The sequence below is a fragment of the Crocodylus porosus genome, unplaced genomic scaffold (genome assembly GCF_001723895.1).
Source record: "Crocodylus porosus isolate Cpor-Errol unplaced genomic scaffold, CroPor_comp1, whole genome shotgun sequence".
NCBI lineage: Eukaryota > Metazoa > Chordata > Crocodylia > Crocodylidae > Crocodylus > Crocodylus porosus.
This window is the reverse complement of record NW_017728923.1, coordinates 8,401,866-8,422,153: the sequence shown is the minus strand read 5'-3', so window position 1 is coordinate 8,422,153 and position 20,288 is coordinate 8,401,866. Positions and strand designations below refer to the sequence as shown.

The 20,288-nt window shown below is 46.4% G+C and overlaps 1 protein-coding gene across 2 annotated transcripts in view; it reads right to left on the bottom strand.

The window, feature by feature from the left end:
- Positions 1 to 1,649: 1,649 nt before the first annotated feature.
- NPRL3 (NPR3 like, GATOR1 complex subunit) overlaps positions 1,650 to 20,288 on the bottom strand; it is a 64,141-nt gene continuing 45,502 nt past the window's right edge. The window contains exons 8-12 of one of the 2 annotated variants that reach the window (XM_019540065.1): positions 18,618 to 18,755; positions 17,514 to 17,670; positions 4,209 to 4,315; positions 2,824 to 2,953; positions 1,650 to 1,688 (exon numbers count right to left, since the gene is read on the bottom strand). In XM_019540065.1, coding sequence (XP_019395610.1) covers positions 1,665 to 1,688; positions 2,824 to 2,953; positions 4,209 to 4,315; positions 17,514 to 17,670; positions 18,618 to 18,755 — 556 coding nt within the window. In that variant the 3' untranslated portion in view covers positions 1,650 to 1,664. Of the gene's footprint in view, positions 1,692 to 2,823; positions 2,954 to 4,208; positions 4,316 to 17,513; positions 17,671 to 18,617; positions 18,756 to 20,288 lie in introns of both variants that reach the window. The other variant, XM_019540066.1, reaches the window with a different exon arrangement.

Genomic DNA, 20,288 nt, shown 5'->3' with positions numbered 1-20,288 from the left:
TGCTGGGATCCTATGACCCCAGCTGACTTCCTGCCCTTTGGGCAGGGGACTGGACTCGATGATCTTCCAAGGTCCCTTCCAGCCCTAATGTCAATGAAATCTATGAAAACCAGAGTAAGTATGAGACACCAAAGGGTCAGGATTTCATATGTACATACTTTCCACAATTATATTTAAAAAGAACATCTATTAGGAAAGCCTTGGTACAATAATAGGGAAGGAAAGAAAGTGGTATATTTGTAATGACCACAATAAATATCTGTATGCTGTTGACCTCCAATACATAGCAAATTCACTTGTTTGCCTCTGGACAGAAAGAAGATATCTGAGCATACCTGAGCAAGTTTCTTGTGTAAACTGATTGCACTCCATTTCATATTGCTGAGCATGGTGCCAGGACCAGGCTGTTCCACCCTGCCATTTCAGGCTGGGCTGGGCCAGTCCCCACTTTCCCCTGGGGCCAGGGCCATTTCACCTCTCCCCTCCACTGCTTCAAGCTGAGGCCGGTCCCTCCACCCCACCTTGCTTTGGGCCGGACCGTGCCATACCTGCTCTTTACCTCCCCCTCCTCATAGATTCATATATTGTTAGGGGCTGGAAGAAGCCTTGCAGATCATCAGAGTGCGAAGAAAGCATTACAGACAGACAGACTAAGGCTTTTATCATATTAGATCTAGCACACTGCCCAGTAAGAATGACCAGAGAGGTAGGCAGACACAGAGGCCTGTGTCCATGCCCCCCATATTGGGCTGGGGCTAGGACAAAGCTGCTCCCTGCCTCCCCACCGCCACTTTGGCACTGCTGGCCTCACCCCTCCGCTCCGCCCCTCCGTCATGGTGGAGCTCAGGCCCCTCAGTTCCCACTGTCATGATAGCGCTCCGTCATGTGTCACTGTCTGTCCAGAGCACTCTGATTGGCTGCTGAGGCAACCAACCAGAGTGCGAATGAAGCGTTACAGACAGACAAAACTAAGGCTTTTATAATATTAGAATTATACTGCATCGTTGTATTCATTTGCAATCCAAGACTGTTTCCTCCTATGCATCCAGAACAATCAAAGTAAAACTGAATGTGCAAACTCAGCTTTGGCATTTGGTTACTTTTGAGGGGTTAACTGAACAATGGCAAATGTTCTCTTCTTTTTGGGAATTAATTTACTTCCGTACAACACTACAACAGGTAGAAGTAACTTCAGGACAAGGGGTTTTCACACAGAAAACAAGAACATTCTAACACCCAAAGCAAGATATAAAATGTTCTCCCTGATCCAGTATTTCCCAACCTGAAAAAATGAGCCTTGTCTCATGAAAGTGAAGCCTATCTTATTTCTCAGTAGTCATTGTGTGTTAAAAATATGCTAACCTTAATGTATGTCTTTCACATACCTACTAATCCTTTGCACATAATACACCACCAGTCTTCATCCTCTATAATAGTGAGGGCCAACCTTTTTTGGCAAGTGTGCCACAAAATAAACCTTCACCTCTCTAAGTGCCACTCCAGTCCCCTTCCCAACTGATCTGTTGTTCTGCTTTTTGTTCCCTGCTCCCTCCCCAGTCTGCCACATGCCACACAGAGACTGTCTGTGCCACAGGTTGACTACCCCCACTTTGTCATGTGCTGAATAAATGATAAAATAGTTTAACAGAGTGACTTTTAGAGCATCATCTGAGGTCCTGAATCAGCACCTACTCAAACAGAAGGGGCAGTTCATAACACAACTCCAGTCACAATTTCAAGGTTATCCTTGTTCCCAAAATAGCAAGACTTCTATTTAGTTAAAGCCAGGATTCTGTAGAACAAAAACTAGTTTCTTCCTCAAGCCTATCTTGTTTTTCAGGATGCCTACAGAAATGTGCTCTACATCTTACAAAACTGAGCTAGGACTGAGACATGCAAACAAAAATAGCTTCTGAAGTTACAGCAGCAAGAATAAAACTGAAAAAGCTAATAATTTTTTAGGATGCAGACGGGTCAACAACTATAATGGGTAAGAAATGTCATAAGTACAATTCCTTTCTGCCTCTCGCTCAAGTATGTGGGGTTTTCCATTAATTCAGATAAGAGAACTGACTAGACTTAGCAATATTCTTGTGCTAGTACACCACCAGCTCACATAAACTTATAATTATAACAAACTCTCCTTTTGTAATATGACTGGCTACACTACTGGATTATTCTTTAGAAATATGGACAGTGACCAAATGTCATACATACAGTATGGTCATGGAGATGGGAGGATTAATGGACAGACAAAAAACATTTAATGATGTTTTTCTACATGTACAATTTACATGTAGCAATAACAACTACTTAGCCTTGATTACTGCCATAGATTTTGCTGTCTGGGTGCTCCCAGCCTTTTAATAATCCTCAGAATATTGCTCAAACCTCAATTGTTATTCCTCATGCAAGCAGTAAAACAAAATCTGAAATTTTTGGGCATGAAAACATTATACTATACTCAGCACAGAGTCAGAAAAAACGTATGTTTAACGTTAGTAAATTCCTTCAGGATCATATAGAAGGCTAAGCAAACAGTCTGCTTTTAATTCCAGACTGCAAATCTAAATCAGCTGAAATATGTAATAATAGATCGCAATCTTTTTGTTTTTCAGAAAGCTAAATTCCAGGTATGTATCATAGATAAGTAGGGATGAAGACAACTTCTACATAGGAAAAAGATTTTTTTTGCACAGTAGCTATACAACAATTCTGAAGTTCCTGACAGGATATTCTAAAGGTAACCTCTATTGCTGCTCCCTGTAGCTGGGCAATCATGAGGTGTCCCAACACAGTTATCACATGCCCTCCTCTACTTACCTCCTGAATGGGTGGAGCCAGTGGATTCTTGAATTCTGATAATGAAACTGGGAGTGAGAACTTGGAAAGCACAGATGGCAAGTCATGGCCAGGAAACTGACAGGAAAATCTATCTGCTAAAGGAGAATATCTGGAAAAGATGCATGAGAAAAAATAGTTTATGTGCTGCTGCTAAATAAAATTGGCATAAATTTGCAAGAACTGACTCATTACAGAAGAAGCATTAATTTCAACATTAAAAATATTTATGTTCCTTGTAAACAGTAAAGCACTCTATTATAGTTTATAGCAGGGGTTGTCAACCTTTTTTAATAAGTGTACCCTCAGCAGCTGGACACGGGGAAAAGTGGGGCAACACAAGGCTGGACACAAAGCGACGTCAGCACAGGGTGGTACGTGTACCACTGGTTGACAACCCCTGGTTTATGGCATCTAGTATCCTGACGAAATAATAGGAAAAATAAACACATTAATGCTGGTATTTTGTTCTGCCACAGAAAACTTCTTTTTATTTTAATCAAAGGGGTTTCAACCACCACTTTATTTTCCTATGATCTATATTTACAGATTTAAACAAAAACCAAAACAAAGCGATATTTCATTTCACAATCTCTACATACAGAAACCCAAAGCATCTCATATGTGGGCAGCTCCAGGATTTAGAAAAGGAGTGGCACATCTTCACATATAACACAACACATGAAAGCTATTGTGTCATTAGTCATGCAATCATTATTGTTAAATGCACATCTAGCCTTCAGTGCTTTGACAGTGCCTCCAATACTTCACTGTCAATCATTGCTATACCTGAGTTAATATTACCACATCTGAGTTAAGGTTTTTAGCTTGGGCTCTGAAATGAGACATGTGGTGCAGTAGGGGGTGCTACTATGCAGAACCACCCAAATCACTGTGCCAGGCTCAAAACCTCACTTCACGAGTCTCCCCCCAGGAAGCCTATCAAAAGCAGGTACCCACTACCATACAGAACTTAGCAACATGTCTGCTGTCTTTTTTTGACCGTTCCAATATTGTTTTGATTTCATGCAGTTCTTTCTTGGACAGACACTCATTAACCAACCAAGTACACTACATGTTTAAAAAATGTGCCTGCCTATGAAACAATTTAATGGTAACTACACTGTTCTGAGTTCTTAAAACTGGTTATCCATGGGGGGATTTTATAAGTATGCAAATATAAACCAAGAACAGGCTGATCAACTCCTCTACTCTTTCTCTATATTCTGAGCAGCTCTTCAGAGCTGCTGGCATTTAGGCAACAGGTGCAATCTGCATACTATACAATCTCAACAAATTCACAAATGGAGATCATATTTTCATTTTATAAAGCAAGCTCAGCATAGGAAGTCGTAGTCTCTACTTACAGACAAACACTGGCATTGGGGGACAGCATATAGACATTGTTTTCACACAGTGGATAGATGATAATTGCTTTTCCCCAGTAAACAAGATGTGCAGCAAGCTGGAAAACCTGCAAGAAAAGTCCAGAAGTAGAAGAGCAAGCAAAAATGATCTAACTCTCAGCAAGAGTCTGGCTGAACAAAAGAAAGCCAGTACCACACCATCACCTCACGTAACTGATTAATTTGCATAAATTGGCTTCACATTTCTAAGGCCCCCTGTACACCTGCAGGTAAAGGCACAATAGGATCTAATACGCGATCCACACAATCACACCTCCTGCTATGCCACTTGTGCTGATTTGGGATTGTGTATTTGGTCCCACCATGCCAGTGCACGAGGAGCCTGATCCTGGGCTGTCCCTGCCCTGGCAAGAAGCAGGCTTCCATGACTGGGAGCCTCCTCTGCTGGTAAGGCTCCAAGTCATGGGAGTGCAGCTGGGCGGCTGCAGCTGGGAGGCTATGGGGCACTGCCAGGACCCAGCATCCACAACTGCCCTCATGCAGCTAGGGCCAGAAGTCCCTGCAGCTGTAGGACTCTTGGCCCTCGCTGCACCCCACACGCAGCCAGGGCTGAGAGTCCCATAAGCTGCAGGACTCTCAGCTCCGGCAGCCACAAGGGACTGCTGTGATCTCTCGGCCACTGTGATCTCCCAGCCCTGGGGAGGTGTATTGTGCATCACAGCGGCTAGGAGGCATCAACAGCTGTTATCTACCTGCCTACACAAGTAGAGAGACTGCCTACACATACAAATGAAAGCTAGATAAAAAAACAAGTTAATACACATTTTCGAGCAATAACTTTATAGCTGGGTTGACCTTTTTAAGGCATCATAGTTAATTTGCACATGTAGTCAATCTAAATATCCTGTGCAATTAACCAGGTAATTGCATAATAGAGATAACATGTAGAGAAGACCTCTGTAAATGTTATGTTTCCTCAAAGAAATTTCTTTGGACTGCATAACTAGAGGATTAGTTTCTTTTATACTGCAACCACCAAGGAACCCTGTAGAAAATGCATTACTCAATGAGAAAAACAGTTGCTTCCAATGCCAGGCACTGGGGCATCTCTACCAGGAGTGCCCTATGAGCCAGCAGGAGGAACAGTGAACCACCTCTGCAGGAAGGGGGTGCCATCAATACCAGCACTCCTACAACCCCAATCCCAGCCCACAGCTCCTCCTCCCTACCTCCCTCCCCCACCGCTTCCCCCCACAAATTTGAAGGACCTTGCAACTCCAGAGGGATTTCTTGGAGATGGAGAGGCACCTTGTCACTAACCCAGAAAAGCCATCCACTTCCAGAGAGTGTCAAAAGAGGTGGAAAAGAGAGCTCTGAGCTCTAGACAATCACTGTGCCTCTAAGAGTCAGATTGACTCATTTATTTTATGTCCTAGAGAAGAGAGGTGCCAAGTACATCACTTGCTTCCTGGCAGAGGATGGCACCCTCCTCACTGATCCCAGCAACCAATGAGAAAGGGTCCCTTCTATGAAGGGAACTTCTATGAAGTTCTCTTCTCACCTGATTTGATCAATGCCAAAACCCATAAGGTCCTGCCACAAGTCAGCACGGGCAACCAGAACCAAATGAAGGATCATCTTATTCTTGCCAAGTTGCAGAAGCCCATCCACCAACAAAGCTCCAGATATCGACAGGATGACAGCAGAATTTTACTGTGTTTTCTAGAATGTCCTCAGCCCAGACCTCACCATGGTCCAGGTTGAGTACAAAGGGAAAGGGGAGTTCCCCCTGTAGGGCAGAAAGGTCATGCTAAACCTGCTGCCCAAAAGAAGGGAGCCCAGGAACCTGATGAACTAGTGCCCAGTCTTGCTCCTCTGCACAGACTACAAGGTCATAGCTAAAGCCACCTTGTTGATGTTGAAGCCCATGCTGAAAGACATGATCCACTGACCAAACATACACAGATCTAGAGCACACCATTTTCAATAAATTATATCTCATCTGGGAGTTCCACAACCTCACCTGCAGGGAGGATATGTCATTCTCCCTCCTAACCTTCAAACAGGAGAAAGTATTTGACAGGGTGGACCACAGTTCCTGCCCAAGCCCATCTGCACATGTGCACAGTTTATAAAGGGCCTGTCAATGGGAGAAACTGCAGTTGGCCCCCAGCTCCAGTGAGACACACATGGGCGGAAGCCCGTTGTGTTCCTATGAGACCCAGGACCCCCAGGACTCCTCAACACGACCCTCAGGACTTCCGACAAGCCCCAGCCTACCCGTAGGTAAGCAGGGGCCTGTGGTAGGTGGGACTTAGCCCAACTGCAGGGAGGCAGCTGAGAGGAGCCAAACACCTCCCCCAAACACACACACACCTTGGCCCAGCCCACCAGGGAGCCACATGACCGAAGCTGCCAGGCATGCAAGTCAGGGAAGCAGAGGTAACTCACCTGTCCCCTTCTTCGGTGGGAGAGGGACCCCTCAGCCCCACAAGAGCGGCATGGTCCTGGCAGACCCTTCTGCAGATATGCAGTTTTAAAAGGGCCACCAATGGCAAAATTTGCACTTGGCCCCTGGCTCCAGCGAGAGACACGCAAGCAGAAGCCCATTGCACCCCTGTGAGCCCTGGGACTCCCCAGTAGGACACCCAGACTACCTGAAGGTAAGCAGGGGCCCGTGGTAGGTGGGACTTAGCCCAGCTGTGGGGAGGCAATTGAGAGGAGCCGAGAGGGGTCACACTTCCCTCCCCGCACCCAGCTCCTGCTTGACCTAGCCTCCCAGGGAGCCACGTGACTGAAGCTTCACAAATAGGCATGCTTGTAGTCTCGATGCACGAGTTAGTGCAGGAGTTCATGCCAGTGATCCCCAAAGGAAGCTTGTCATAGCAGTAGCCAAACTACCACCGGTGCAATGCAGATGGGTACACACCACACCCCAAGGATCCCCTTGGAGCATGAGACCTCCCCCTCTGGTATTTCTGAGGTCTCCACCCAGGCCAAACCTATGGTTCCAGGCTCCACACAGACAGAGCCTCTAGCTCTCGAGAGGCTGTGGGGGCTGCCTGGCACAATTCCAGGCACATGAGACTGGGAGTATGGCCACCTCCCCTTGTGAGGTCTGCTTCACTTTGGAGTCTCTGAGCTGTCAGATAGCAGACTCCAGACCGCAGCTCAGGGACTGCGTACCATCAGGGATCAACTCCTACTGCCAGGACCTTCATCTCATCAAGGCTGAAGGTAGACCAAGGTCCCTGTGCCCACCTGGTCTCAAGGAGGTGCTCTCATACCACCTTGGAGCCTGCTCCTGGGCTTAGCCACTGCATTTGTTCCAGTGGTCTCAGAGAGGGCCCATAATCTCCCTGAGGGAAGCCTAGAAACTCACCTGCCACAATGTACATCTTTCTTTCAGTGGTGGGGTCCCTTCCTGTGGTCCCTCTTGTATCAGTCACACTTCCTAGTGGGTATTCATGAGGCTCCACCTCCCCTACACCCCAGCCTCTAGGATGGCCACTTGATGATCAGATGGCTCGCCTTCTGATATCAACTCCAGTTCTCTTCACGTCAGCTGGACTACAGATGACCTCTCCCAGCCCTATGTGTTTTGGGGATGTTAAGCCATCCCTGCTCTACTGCAGGGTCTTTCACTATGGCTTGGCTGCCTACCATTGCTATCCTGGCAGTTCCTAACCCCAGAGCACTGCCCGTAGCTCTGACCCTCATCTCGGGGTCCCTCTGGGCAATCCCCAAAAGTAAAAGAAAAGGAAGAAATTAACAGAAAGGACAAAGGAGTAGGGCCTTGGCCTGTCCCCACTCACTGGCCTGGCATCTGTGGCTCCTGCAGTCCCTCAACACCGTCCTCACTCCTTCCCCTCACTGCAGACCCCTCCAACAGGTCCATCCCAGGGTCCCTTGATGGTCGCTGGTGCCACCTGTGCCCAGGGTGGGACGCACTTTTGCTGACTGCTCCCTGCATTGCTTCCACCATGGTCTTCTTGCCACCGGCTTTTATTTCGGCAGGGCGGTGTCCTGACATGACGTCATCCACTCACTTTTAACTGCTTTTAACTGGAAATAAACGTGGCTCACAAACTGCATGGGTGCTCTGAGCAACTCACCCATCTCTTCCCGGCCTAAAACAGGTAAGTTCACCTTGGCTTCAGGGCTTTTCTTGCAGGGACAGGCTGTTTCCATCCCAGGTCCTGTCGCGGGAGGGGTCTCTCATGCCCCTGTTTCCATCCCCCTAGGACAGTCATCTTCCAAGACAAGGGAGGACTTGAGGATCTCCCACCCTGTCCAGCCAGCGGGTTGGACCAATGTAGTCAAAGGCCCCAAGGCCTGCTACACCAGAGTCCCCTCCCCTCTGGAGCTCTGCAACAGGTATGAACCTCTTGCAGCCCCGGTAGAGCCTGCAGAGCTGCCAGCTCCTGCAGGCAAGGGAGGAAAACTAACAACTACAATCCGTACTCTACCTAAGATGAAATGCAGAGTGCTTATTGTGGGAGACTCCCTCCTGAGGGAGCAATCTGCCACCCCAACCCCTTAGCCCGGAAGCCTGCATCCAGGACATAGCGGAGAGGATCCAGCCCTCCGACCACTACCCTATGCTCCCTATCCATGTGGCACGAATGACACTGCTCGGAGCATTCCCAGCCAGGTCATAAGTAACTACAGGGCTTTGGGAGCGGGGCTTAGGGGATTGAGAATGCAGGTGGTCTTTTCCTCGATCTTCCTAGGTATGGGCTGAGGAGGGAGAGATGAATTGAGGTAGTCAACCAAAGACTGCGGTGCTGGGTGTCATCATGAAAGCTTTGGCTTCCACGATCACAGTCCTCTCTTCGGTAAGAGAGGCAGTGGTCTGTTGGGAAGAGACGGCCTCCACCTCACTTAATTGGGGAGAAAGCTCTTTTCACCCAGAATGGCTGACCTGCTTGATCGGGCTTTAAACTAAGCCTACCAGGGGATGGATGGACAACCACCAAAGCAAGCCCACTAGGCAACTACTGCAAGACCCACAGGTTAGGGCATTCAAGGGAATCCACTCCTACCCCAGCCCTGGAACAGTGTCCTCCTGGGAGTGCAAAGAAGCCTAAGCTTTTAATGGGACACTTACATGTCTGTACACCAATGCCAGAAACTTGGGGAACAAACAGAAGGTCCTCCTGCTAAACAGGAATGACTATGAATTCATAGAGATAATGGAAACCTCGTGGGAGTCCACCTGTGACTAGGCCACAGGTATAGACAGCTATACCCTGTGCAGGAAAAAGGGTGAGAGTGTAGCTCTCTATGTCAAGGAAAGCTACATGTCTCTGCAAGCTGACATTGGCACCCATGGAAGATGACTGGAGACCCTCCAAGTTAAAATACGTGGGGAACATGGCACAGCGGACACAATGGTAGGAGTCAACTACAGACCTTCTAATTAGGAATGAGAGCTTGACTAGGAATTCTCCAGGGAACTGGCTGAGTCTGCATGCTCTCAGTGCATGATTGCCATGGGAGCTTTCAACAACCTGGACATCTCATGCGAAGAGCACTACGCCAAATCTGAAAGGTCTCAAAACTTTCTCATGTGTGTGGACAAGCTCCACCTGACTCAAGAAGTCTATACACTAACAAGAAGTAAAGCACTGCTGGACCTGGTACTGGCCAAAGGAGATGATCTAGTCAGCAACCCAAAGATCGAATAAAAGCTGGGAGACAGTGACCACGAGCGGATCACTTTTACTATCCATCACAAAGCTGGCAAGTCAGTCAGCAATGCAGAAGTCCTCAACTTTAGGAAAGCTTTCTTTGATAAGCTCAGAAGGTTTGTTGTCAAGGCCCTAAGGGGCCATGACTTAACAGAGAGGGGAGTTAAAGATGAGTGATTGCTCCTTAAGGGAGCGATCCTGAAAGCACAAAGGATGTCAATCCCATCTCGGAGGAAAGGTAGCAAAAGGGTACAGCAACCCCCTTGGCTCAGCAAGGAACTTATGGACCTCTTACATCTAAAAAGAGAGGCTTATAAAGGATGGAAGACAAGAATCACCTCTAAGAAGGACTATTCTGCGCTAGTCCATAACTGTAGGAAGCAAACCTGGAAAGCCAAGGCTACAACTGAACTCCAAATGGCTACACATATCAAGGACAAGAAAAAGTCCTTTTTCATATATGTGGGAAGTCGGAAGAAAAGCAAGGGTAACAACGGATCCCTGCTAAGCCAAATGGGACAACTGACAACCAACATCCAGGAAAAAGCCAACCTACTTAATGGGTACTTTGGGTCGGTTTCTCACTGACCCAAAGGGACCACCCTGCCTAACATGATGTAGGCCAGCCAGAGTGAGGGTGAATTTATACCCAACATTGGTGTAGACCTTGTAAAGGAACACCTTGAGAGGCTTGACACTTTCAAATCAGCTGCTCCTGACATTTTGCACCCCAGAGTACTTAAGGAGCTGGCAGGCATCATAGCCCAGCCACTGGCAAGTGTATTTGAGAACTCATGGCGCTCAGGTGAATTACCTGAAGACTGGAAGAAGGCCAATGTGGTGCCTATCTTCAAGAAAGGGAGGAAAGTAGATCTGGGGAACTACAGGCCAATCAGCTTGATCTCAATCCCTGGAAAGCTTTTGGAAAAATTATCAAACAGACCATTCTTGACAAACTGGCTGATGGCAACATCCTAAGGGACAGCCACCACAGGTTTGTTCTGGGTAGGTCTTGCCTGACTAATCTCATTTCCTTCTATGACCAGGTGACATATCACCTGGACAAGGGAGGAGAGCTTATGAAGAGAGGCTAAGAGCCATGGGACTCTTCAGCCTGGAAAAGCGCAGGCTCAGAGGTGACCTGGTAGCAACCTATAAGTATAGAAGGGGTGTACATCAAGATCTGGGGGAATGCCTGGTCACCAGAGTGCCCAAGGGAATTCAAGGTCCAATGGTCACAGTATCCTCCAAGACTGTTTTAGCCTGGACATAATGAAAAGCTTCTTTACTGTCTGAGCCCCCAAGGCCTGCAACAGACTCCCTCCAGACGTGGTGCAAGCACCTACTCTGGACCCTTTTAAGAAATGTTTGGATACTTACCTTGCTGGGATCCTTTGCCCCTAGCTGACTTCCTGCCCCTGGGACAGGGGGCTAGACTCAATGATCCTCCAGGGTCCCTTCCAGCCTAATGTCTATGAAATCTATTAAATCATTACCAGCCAATGACTGCCAATCTGAAAGCCATGAGAGGCGCTGGCTGCAGCAGCAGCAGCTCGGGCTCTGGTTGCAAAGCTACCTGCCCACCCTGCCCCCAGCCCCAAGGTAGGGGACCCTGGAGACCAGAAGTTTCTGCCTAGCAGAGGCTTCTGCCTGGTGAGCCTATGAGTGTTCCCCAGCCCTCCCCCCACGCAAGAGTAGAATTCAGGTAAGAAGGTTCCCAGGGATTCCTGTTGGGAGAAAGTTGGGGGAAGGCAGGGGAGGGAGGGAAACATGTGAGATTGCTCCACTCTGTGCCACATGTGCAACTCCTGGGACTCTGGCCAGCCAGGCCCTGGTGAGTGCCACTACATGTGGCTCATGGACTCTGGCCAGGAGCTGAACACCCTTGGGCCAGGCCAGCTCTGTGCCTCTACGTGCAGCTCCTCATTGCAGTGCCCAGAGCTCCATGTGGAGGTACAGAACCACGCTCCATGTAGGGAGTGCCTGCCTGAGCCCCTGCACCCTGCAGTGAGGGAGGCGTGGAGCTGGAGCTGGGACTGGGGCAGGCGCTGCCCAGCTGGGGCGGGGTGGGCACAGGGTGGAATCACGGCTTGTCCGGGGGGCATGGGGCAGAGGGGGCATACATAATTGCCACATTATTGGCCACATCAGGCCAATTTTTGATACACTCAAAATTTTTTATATCAGTGCTGATGTGATATCAGATGAAGGTATCAGTGCACCTCTATAGTTAAATGACATAATTAGAAAAGTTTAAATGGATAATTCTAAGTTATATTTTCATCCCTAATATCACCACTGCACAGGAGAATATAAATTTAGAAATAAGCATGTCAAAGAAGAGGAAGGTAGACACTGAATGCCAAATATTCAAAGAGTGGACTTCTACATTTATTTTATTTTTTTTTAACCAATGTGGGTGGAAAAGCTGTGTGCTTAATTTGCAAAGAGAAAGAGTGGCAGTGTTCAAAGAATACAATTTGAACTGGAATTTTGAAAACAAGCATGCATCGAAATACTAGAAATTGTCTGCCAAAGAAAAAGAAACAAAGCCAAGGAGATGGTTGCTGGAATGCAGAAAGAGCAGTTTTTTCACAAAAGTACTGGTGGCACAGGATGGAATTATGAGAATGAGTTATGTGTTTGCCCACAAAATCACCAAGAAGAGCAAACCATTCTGTGAAAGAGAATTTGTAAAGGAATGTATGGTTGAGTCTGCTGCCATTTTGCACCCAGACAAGAAAAAGTAGTCTGAGAACATTTGCTTGTCAAAGCAAATTATTGTGAGACATGTTGAGGATATCTCTGAGAATCTGAACCAGCAGTTGGAAAGTAAGGTAAGTGATTTCTCATATTTTGCACTGGCACTTGATGAGAGTTGTGATGTCAAAGACACAACCCAGTTCCTGATTTTCATTCAAGGAATCACTGAAAATTTTGACCTTACAGAAGAACTGGCATCAGTGCAGTCAATGAACGATACAAAAACTGAAAAAGATTTACTGAAGACAGTACATCAAGGCATATCAAAATTAGAAGTGGAGTGGAAAAAAGTGGGGAGTGTGACCACCATTGAAGCCGAAACCTGATAGGCAAACATGTTGGACTGCTGAAAAGGATTCAAGACCAAGTTGAAGAAACAACTCCACAACAGAAAATTCTTTTTCTACACTATGTTATTCATTAAGAGGTCCTTTGTAAAAGTGTTCTAAAACTAAGCCTGGACACGGTTACAAAAGTGGTCAACTACGTTCAAGCAAGAAGATTATAAACCACAGACAATTTGTAATTCTGCTTGAAAAATCTGAATCTGAGCACACAGACGTTCTGTATCATACCAACCCAATATGGCTTAGTTTGGGTAATTTTTTGAAAAGAGTGTGGAAACTGAGAGCCAAGAATGATTTGTTTTTGAAGATAAAAGGGAAAGATTTGAATTTCCCACAGCTGAATGATGTGGATTCATCTGCTGAATATCACTGTTGATATAGTGGTCTACATAAATGATCTGAATTCACAACTGCTAGGGAAGAGGCTTTTTGCTCATGAGTTGCATTCCAGTATCACGTCATTTATAATAAAGTTACTCCTTTTCTCCCATCAGAGAAGAAACAAGGGTTTTAGCCATTTTCCTACATTATGGGAGAGTACTGTTTATGATCAAAACCTTGAAAAATACACACCGTTACCAGTGGACTTGCACGCTGAATTTTCTCACCAATTCAAGGATTTTTCAATGATAGAAAAAACCAGTCTGTGGTCTCCTCACTTTTCCCACTTGGTTTTGACAGAGCTCCATGTGACCTCCAACTTGAGCTTATTGACCTGCAGTGTGATGCACTGTTTGTGAAGCAATTCAGATCAGTGCCGCTTCCCTAGCTTTTATGCCTCTCTCAATGAACATAAGTTTCCAAGATTAAGGCTAATGCCCAGAAGATGCTTGCAGTGTTTGGATCAATATACATATGTGAGAAGACATTTTCTATAATGAAAGTCAGCAAATCAAATCTTACATTCTTGATGAGCGATAACCACCTTGCAGCAGTGCTCTGCATTGCAGCAAGAGATGATGCCTGAATGATTTTCCAGTTAACACACATCAGAGGCTTCATTATTCCCACTGAGTGAGTTCCTTTGTTTTCCTTAACCTATTTTTCAATATTGTAACACAAACACACTTCCCCATTACTAGAGAGGTTGAGACGTTGAGGGTTTTCTTGCAGTAATACCTCTTCCACTATGTCAGGCTCCAACTCCAGACACAGAGGCAGAGAAAGGCAGGAGTCCAAAAGGGAAGGAGCTCCCTGTGGAGATGGTGACTGACTTGAAGAAGTGACTCAAGAGAAACACTCAGGCTGGAGAGACCGGCAGCATTACCCTAAGGAAACATATAATTTCCAAGGCTTTTTGGTTTCCATTTTTGGTTGAGACTTGAAGCAAGCTGCCCTGGGTGAAGTAAACCCATAGCAGGGCATTTTTGTTTGAGAAAGGCCAGTTAAGAGAGGAAAGTGTCAGCGCAACCTGGTTTGGCAGTTACAAGCCAGTGCCATGCTACACTGCACCTGAAGCCTGTAGTCATAGCTCAGAGTTAATAAACAGGTGCAGCTAGAACAAAAGTGGACGGGGTGGAGGGGACCCCATCCAGACAAGGGCCAAGTAACCCAGAGCCCGTTCCTCCAATGAGATGGTCCCTAGCCAGTTTATTACGTCAAGTTGTGGCAGGTGAGACCATTGCCAGGGATGAATTGGGAGGAATGGGGCAACCAACTGGAAGAGGTTCGAGAGGTCTACTACACAGCATCTACAATTCAGGTACCATAAAGCATACATGAGTAAGACTTTATTTTGAGCTATTATTCAATTGTCTCTACATACACTACTCAAATTATTTTTAAAAATACAATTAAAATCTTTTATAATAGACATTTGACTTTTAGTATATGACTTGCTTTTTATCTATACTTTGTTAAAATTAGTTTTTCTGAAACATTTTGTGTGTACAGTCCTTGACTTGACTGGTCTGGTACCATTCTCGGGGAGGTTCAATGCCCCTGAAACCACTACCAATGGGTTGAGGGTAATAGGGCAGGATGTCAGAGGGATCATAACTCCTCATTACCTGATAAGATTGTGCCGGTGACTCGTGGCCTAGAGGGTAGAACTTCTGGGGCCTCAGAGGCAGGCTGTGCACTGTGAGGGTAGGCCCTGTGGAGAGGCAGTGTTTTCCACTCAAGGGGTGGACCTTCTGATGTCAGGAAGCATGTGATGGGCCTGGAGGAAGGGGATTCTGGGACCAACTTGGCAAGCAGGGCAAGGTGTGGTGTAGGGTGGGTGGGTCTTATGTCACAGACATGGGCAACGCATAGGGAGGGCACAGCAAGTGCTCTGGCTAGTACAAGGGCACAGAGAGCACTTGTTCCCCCCCTAAAATTGGTTCCAAGACTGCACTGCCACATCCCAAAAGGAGTACTTTCAGGGAAAAGGGAGGAACTTCCAGTGGCAACGGTCACAGGCTAGGGGGAGGGACTTTTGGTTCCAAGTGTCACATGCAGAAGTGCCAGCACTTATGCTGCCACCGTGTCACCAGTACACTAGACAACCGGCCGCTGGGGGAACCCCTCCCCTGGTCGCGCCCCACTGGGGCTCCCCCCAGACTCAGGAGGCACTAGTCACCCATGGTCATAGATCGTGTGACTTCTGGTTCCAAGACTGCACCACCCCATCCCAACATGAGTATGTCCCAGGGATACAAGCATGGGGGCGGTGCAAATCAAGAGGAGAGACCCCAAAAATGGAAATTACTTACCTATCGCAGGTTGCTTGATGCTGGCAGAACAACGCCAAAGAGAAAAGCCCACATGGTTCATTAGCTGCGCTCATATACAGCTGAAACCGGCAGGTGACGTCATGGATGCACACCAGCCAGCTGAGTTGAAAGCCAACACTAACAGGGAGACAGGGAGTGCGGGAGAGGCAGCAGAGACTGCAGCAGCTCTCCATGCTGGCAGCAAGCAGCTCCAGCAAGTAGAAAGAGATCCCGATCAGGGAGGGATGATCCAGACAGCAGCAGCAGCCTAAAGCCCTCACGGTCTGCACCGGATTGCCAGAGGAAGCCTCGTCCAGGAACTAGCAGTGAAAGCAGCAGAGGAGAAGGCAGCTCCACACCCCAGGCTCCAGCTGCATACCAGGAGAGGAGCAAACCAGGAGGCAAGATGACCAGGAGAGGAGCAAAGGGAGCTCCCTCTGGAGACAGAGAGGGGAGCAGCGTCAGGAGACGCAGCCAGGCACTGGCTCCAGGACAGGGAGAGAAGGAGGACTATGTATCCTTATCTCCCTCTTTTCTATTTGCCCTCTTTTTTATTTTGTTGTGCCCTGTTTTCTTTTGTCTCCTCTTACTGGCGTATCACACCATGTTGTTTTTTCATTTCATTTCCTTGTTCTTGCTTTGAGCAGTAACCTGGAGCCGTGACTATCAGCAGCTACCTCGAACCTGGGCTGGCTGCAGCTGGGAGGCCTCCCCGCCCCGGCCCTGGCTGTCTCCCGGGACCAGGCTCCAGGAAGACAGCAGATGCTGGCACTGTGCCCTTTGGGGCAGTGGCCAGAGCCATGGGCAGCCTGGGGCTGGGGCCAGGGCCCACCGGCAACAGGGGTCTGGGGCTGGAGACCAGCCATGGGCAGCACAGGGCTGGGGCTACAGCCAGGATGGAACCAGCGGCGGCACCGGGCTGGGGCCGAGGCCAGGGCCATGCAGAGCTGGGGCCTGCAGCAGTGGTGGGGGTGGCTAGGGCTGGGCCCGCCAGCAGCACATGGCCAGGGCCTTTGGCAGCACCATGATGGGGCCAGGTCCCATGTAGGTCCAGGGCAGCCACATGTTGCTCGATTTGGGCACAGCTCTTCCTGCCCCTCCAGGCAGGAAGCAGTCTGTGTGCCAATCAAAACCATGCTGCATGCCACCTTCAGCACAAGTGCCATAGGTTCCCAACCCCTGTCCTACTTGTACAACGGTGCCTTGCCTGGTTGCAACCTTTAGGTGTCACAGCAATAGTATCATTTAATACATACAATATATTAATTTGGCTAGATGCATTGTGCTGACACAGACAATAGCACCACTGTTCTCTCCTGACAAAGTCCATACACGGCATTGTAGACTAAAAAATCCGGTTGCAGTGAATAGATGGAGACATCTATGAAGTTACACTGACATCAACATGTATACTCTTTTTAAAGTAAACAACAATATAAGATAAGGTAGGAGAACTGAATGACTACTTCAGGATACAATTCTTTTAGAATCAGCTAAAGCGCCAAGGCTGACCAACATCATCTACCAAATCAGGCCTTATTTACCACATTTTTCCAATCTTTTCCCCAGTTCTGACATTTTAATCTTATATGGCATTCTGTGTCTGTTTAAAACAGAGCACTGCACCCCTCTTCCTCCCCCCATCCCCATCTCCCTAGGCTGCACCAGTGGCATGCAGCAGTTTCTTCCCCACCCCCTAGCAGTGGGCTGTGTATTAACTTCTTCAGGCTATCCATCAGTTAGGCCGCCATGATTTAAAGGAACACCACAGAAACATAGGAGAAAATGCTCAGTAATTAGAGGTACCTGTAGTAAAGCCAAATCAGCATCCTGAGCCAGCTGCTGCAGATTCTTCACAGCGGAGGTAGTTTTAATTACTCTCACTAGGGCAGGGGAGCAGTCCAATGGGAGCTCACTAAGCAACAATTTCTCATCATTCAGAAGTAATAAGGCATGGTAAGGCCTGAAGACAAACGGATATGTGTCACTATTAACTGCTGCTTTCTTGAAGACTTAGCTGTGGTAAGTGGACAAAATATTAACAAAACAGAATATCTAAATATTACAGTTTTGGCAAAGCAGCATTCACAAATATCTTATTTTTGTTTAAAATCACAAGATGATGTCTTCTGTAAAAAGGAGGCTGAAGCTTGTATCATAATGGGACAGCTCAATAGCAAGAAACAGAAATGGAATTGAGTTGGCATACAAGACAAGACAGACAGATTACAGTACCAATGAAGCAGAGATGAAACTACTTAGCTCACTTGTGCTACTGATTAGAACTGGGCACTGAAAATGCAAGTAAGAGAGCAGATGATTTTTGTGACTAAATGTTTGCAGCACTGCAGGAAACAAAAACAGGGGAAATTTGCAGGAAATAACAATTCCACAGAATTCAGACATACCTGGAACTTTGACATAGATGAGAAATCATTTTAAGATTACTAGGATTAAAAAGAAGTGTTTTCTTGATAGTATTCTGAATTAAGAATATCTTAACTTCTAAGACAAGATCTTCTGATTTTAGACAATGCAGACTTTGGTTACTGAACTATTCTACAGTTTATAGTTACTTCACAGTATCAAATCACTGTCAATGCACAAAAAAATTTTAAAAATCTAAGCACAGAGAAGCCAGGGAGCAAAGCAGAGCTTAGTTTCGACTCATTAGCATAATCTAGGAAATGCAGATGGGATCTATCACCACTTAACATATAAAGATACAATCCAAACTCAACTTTCCAAATTTGGGCACAAGAAAAAGCAAATCTTCATTATTTCTGTAACATTTTTCAGTAATACAGCAAAATTGGTCCTAAAACCAAATGGAGTGAAACATAAATACTGGTATCTCTCCAAGACAAGGGAGGGGGAAGACATAGGTCTTGAAAGACAGCACATATTTACCGAATAGATTTCAGGCTTCTTTCAATTGCTTCAGGGGGTATAAAATTTGTTGCAACGTAATGAATTTTATGAGGCAGACAAAAGCTCACTTCTAGCCAGTTGTTGATATGTAAACGTACCACTCCCGTTGTACAGAGACTAAAATAAGATAAAAAAACAAAATGTCAATGAAGGCTCATATCTTCTCCCTAATAAAAACAGTGGACCAGCTCTACTCTTCTGCTGGTATCACAACAAGAACACAAGAGGAGGAAATTACATCCACTCCCCACAGGGACCAGCAAGAACCACAGGAATGCCTAGCTGTAAGGACTTCCACAATTAGTACCCATGAAGCATTACCTTCTCTTAGTGACTGCAAAGGCTCTAGCCCCTCCTCTTTTACTCTAGCTAGCCATCACCAATGTCCCAGGAGAAGAGAAGGGTCTCCCATGGATGGCGTGGGGCTCCTGTACTGGGATACTCCCCAGAAGGGAGCTTAGAGCAATGATGAATGTGGCCCAATGATACTGCCATCATTCACTGAATTGTAAAGAGGGAGGGAGAAAGGTCCAACTTACATGTTACGCATTACCAAACATGTCATAACAAGAAAACTGACCTGTCTATCTTAGTTTCTCACTGACCTGTTCCTGCCTGTCATATGACATAACAAAAGTGGCTGCAAACTCTTCCTTCATTTCAGACAATCTTGTATTTTCTCCTTATTTTCCTTGCATTCACTACCTTCTTCATCATGATACAAGTGCATATACCCACACGTGTGTGTGTGTGTGTGCTCGCGCGTGCGTGAGACAGACAGACAGACTTCTAGGGATACATTTATGCTGGTTGATGCAATTAAAAAAAATGCTTGTGCCCCATCTACACCATCTGATATCAGTCAGTATTTTACACAAAACTGTTTCTGAAACAAAATCTGAAAACCATTTCAGGCACTGGTGTTTTAATCCTCATTACTAGAAAATACTGCCTCTGGCTGCTTCAGAAAGGTAGAGGTTATTCAAAAGATTCTCATTTTTTTCTTCACATTTTTTGTGTTGCATAATATTGTCCAATCAGCAAAGTTTTATATGTAAATGATTTCTCTAACAAACCATGTTCGAAAAAGGCACCAACCAGTAGTTCCCCAAATGTATCGTGCTAATTGCTGCAAATGGTCATTTAACCTCAAAAAACCTAATTCAAGATAAAGACTATCCCACTTTCTCTCACTGTTATATTTCAAAAGCATAACAACACAAGAAGGGATGCAGAGCTTGCAAAGATTGCTTCTACAAAACCCAACAAAAATGGAATTTTTGCAGTACGTTCTTTCAGTCTCACTTTGGATAAATGTTACATACAGCTTTACTTCAGAAATTGAACATTGTTCCAAAGCAGAAAGACTAAATTTTAATCATTGCTCAACATGCAGACTTAAAAATATCCACATCAAAGTATACATTGAACAAATCTGACATTTGGAGAATTGGCTGAAGGGTCGCACCCAGAGTCGTGGTGGATGGGTCGGTTTCGACCTGGAAGGGTGTGGGCAGTGGGGTCCCGCAGGGCTCAGTCCTTGGACCAATACTCTTTAATGTCTTCATCAGCGACTTGGATGAGGGAGTGAAATGTACTCTGTCCAAGTTTGCAGATGACACTAAGCTATGGGGCGAAGTGGACACGCCG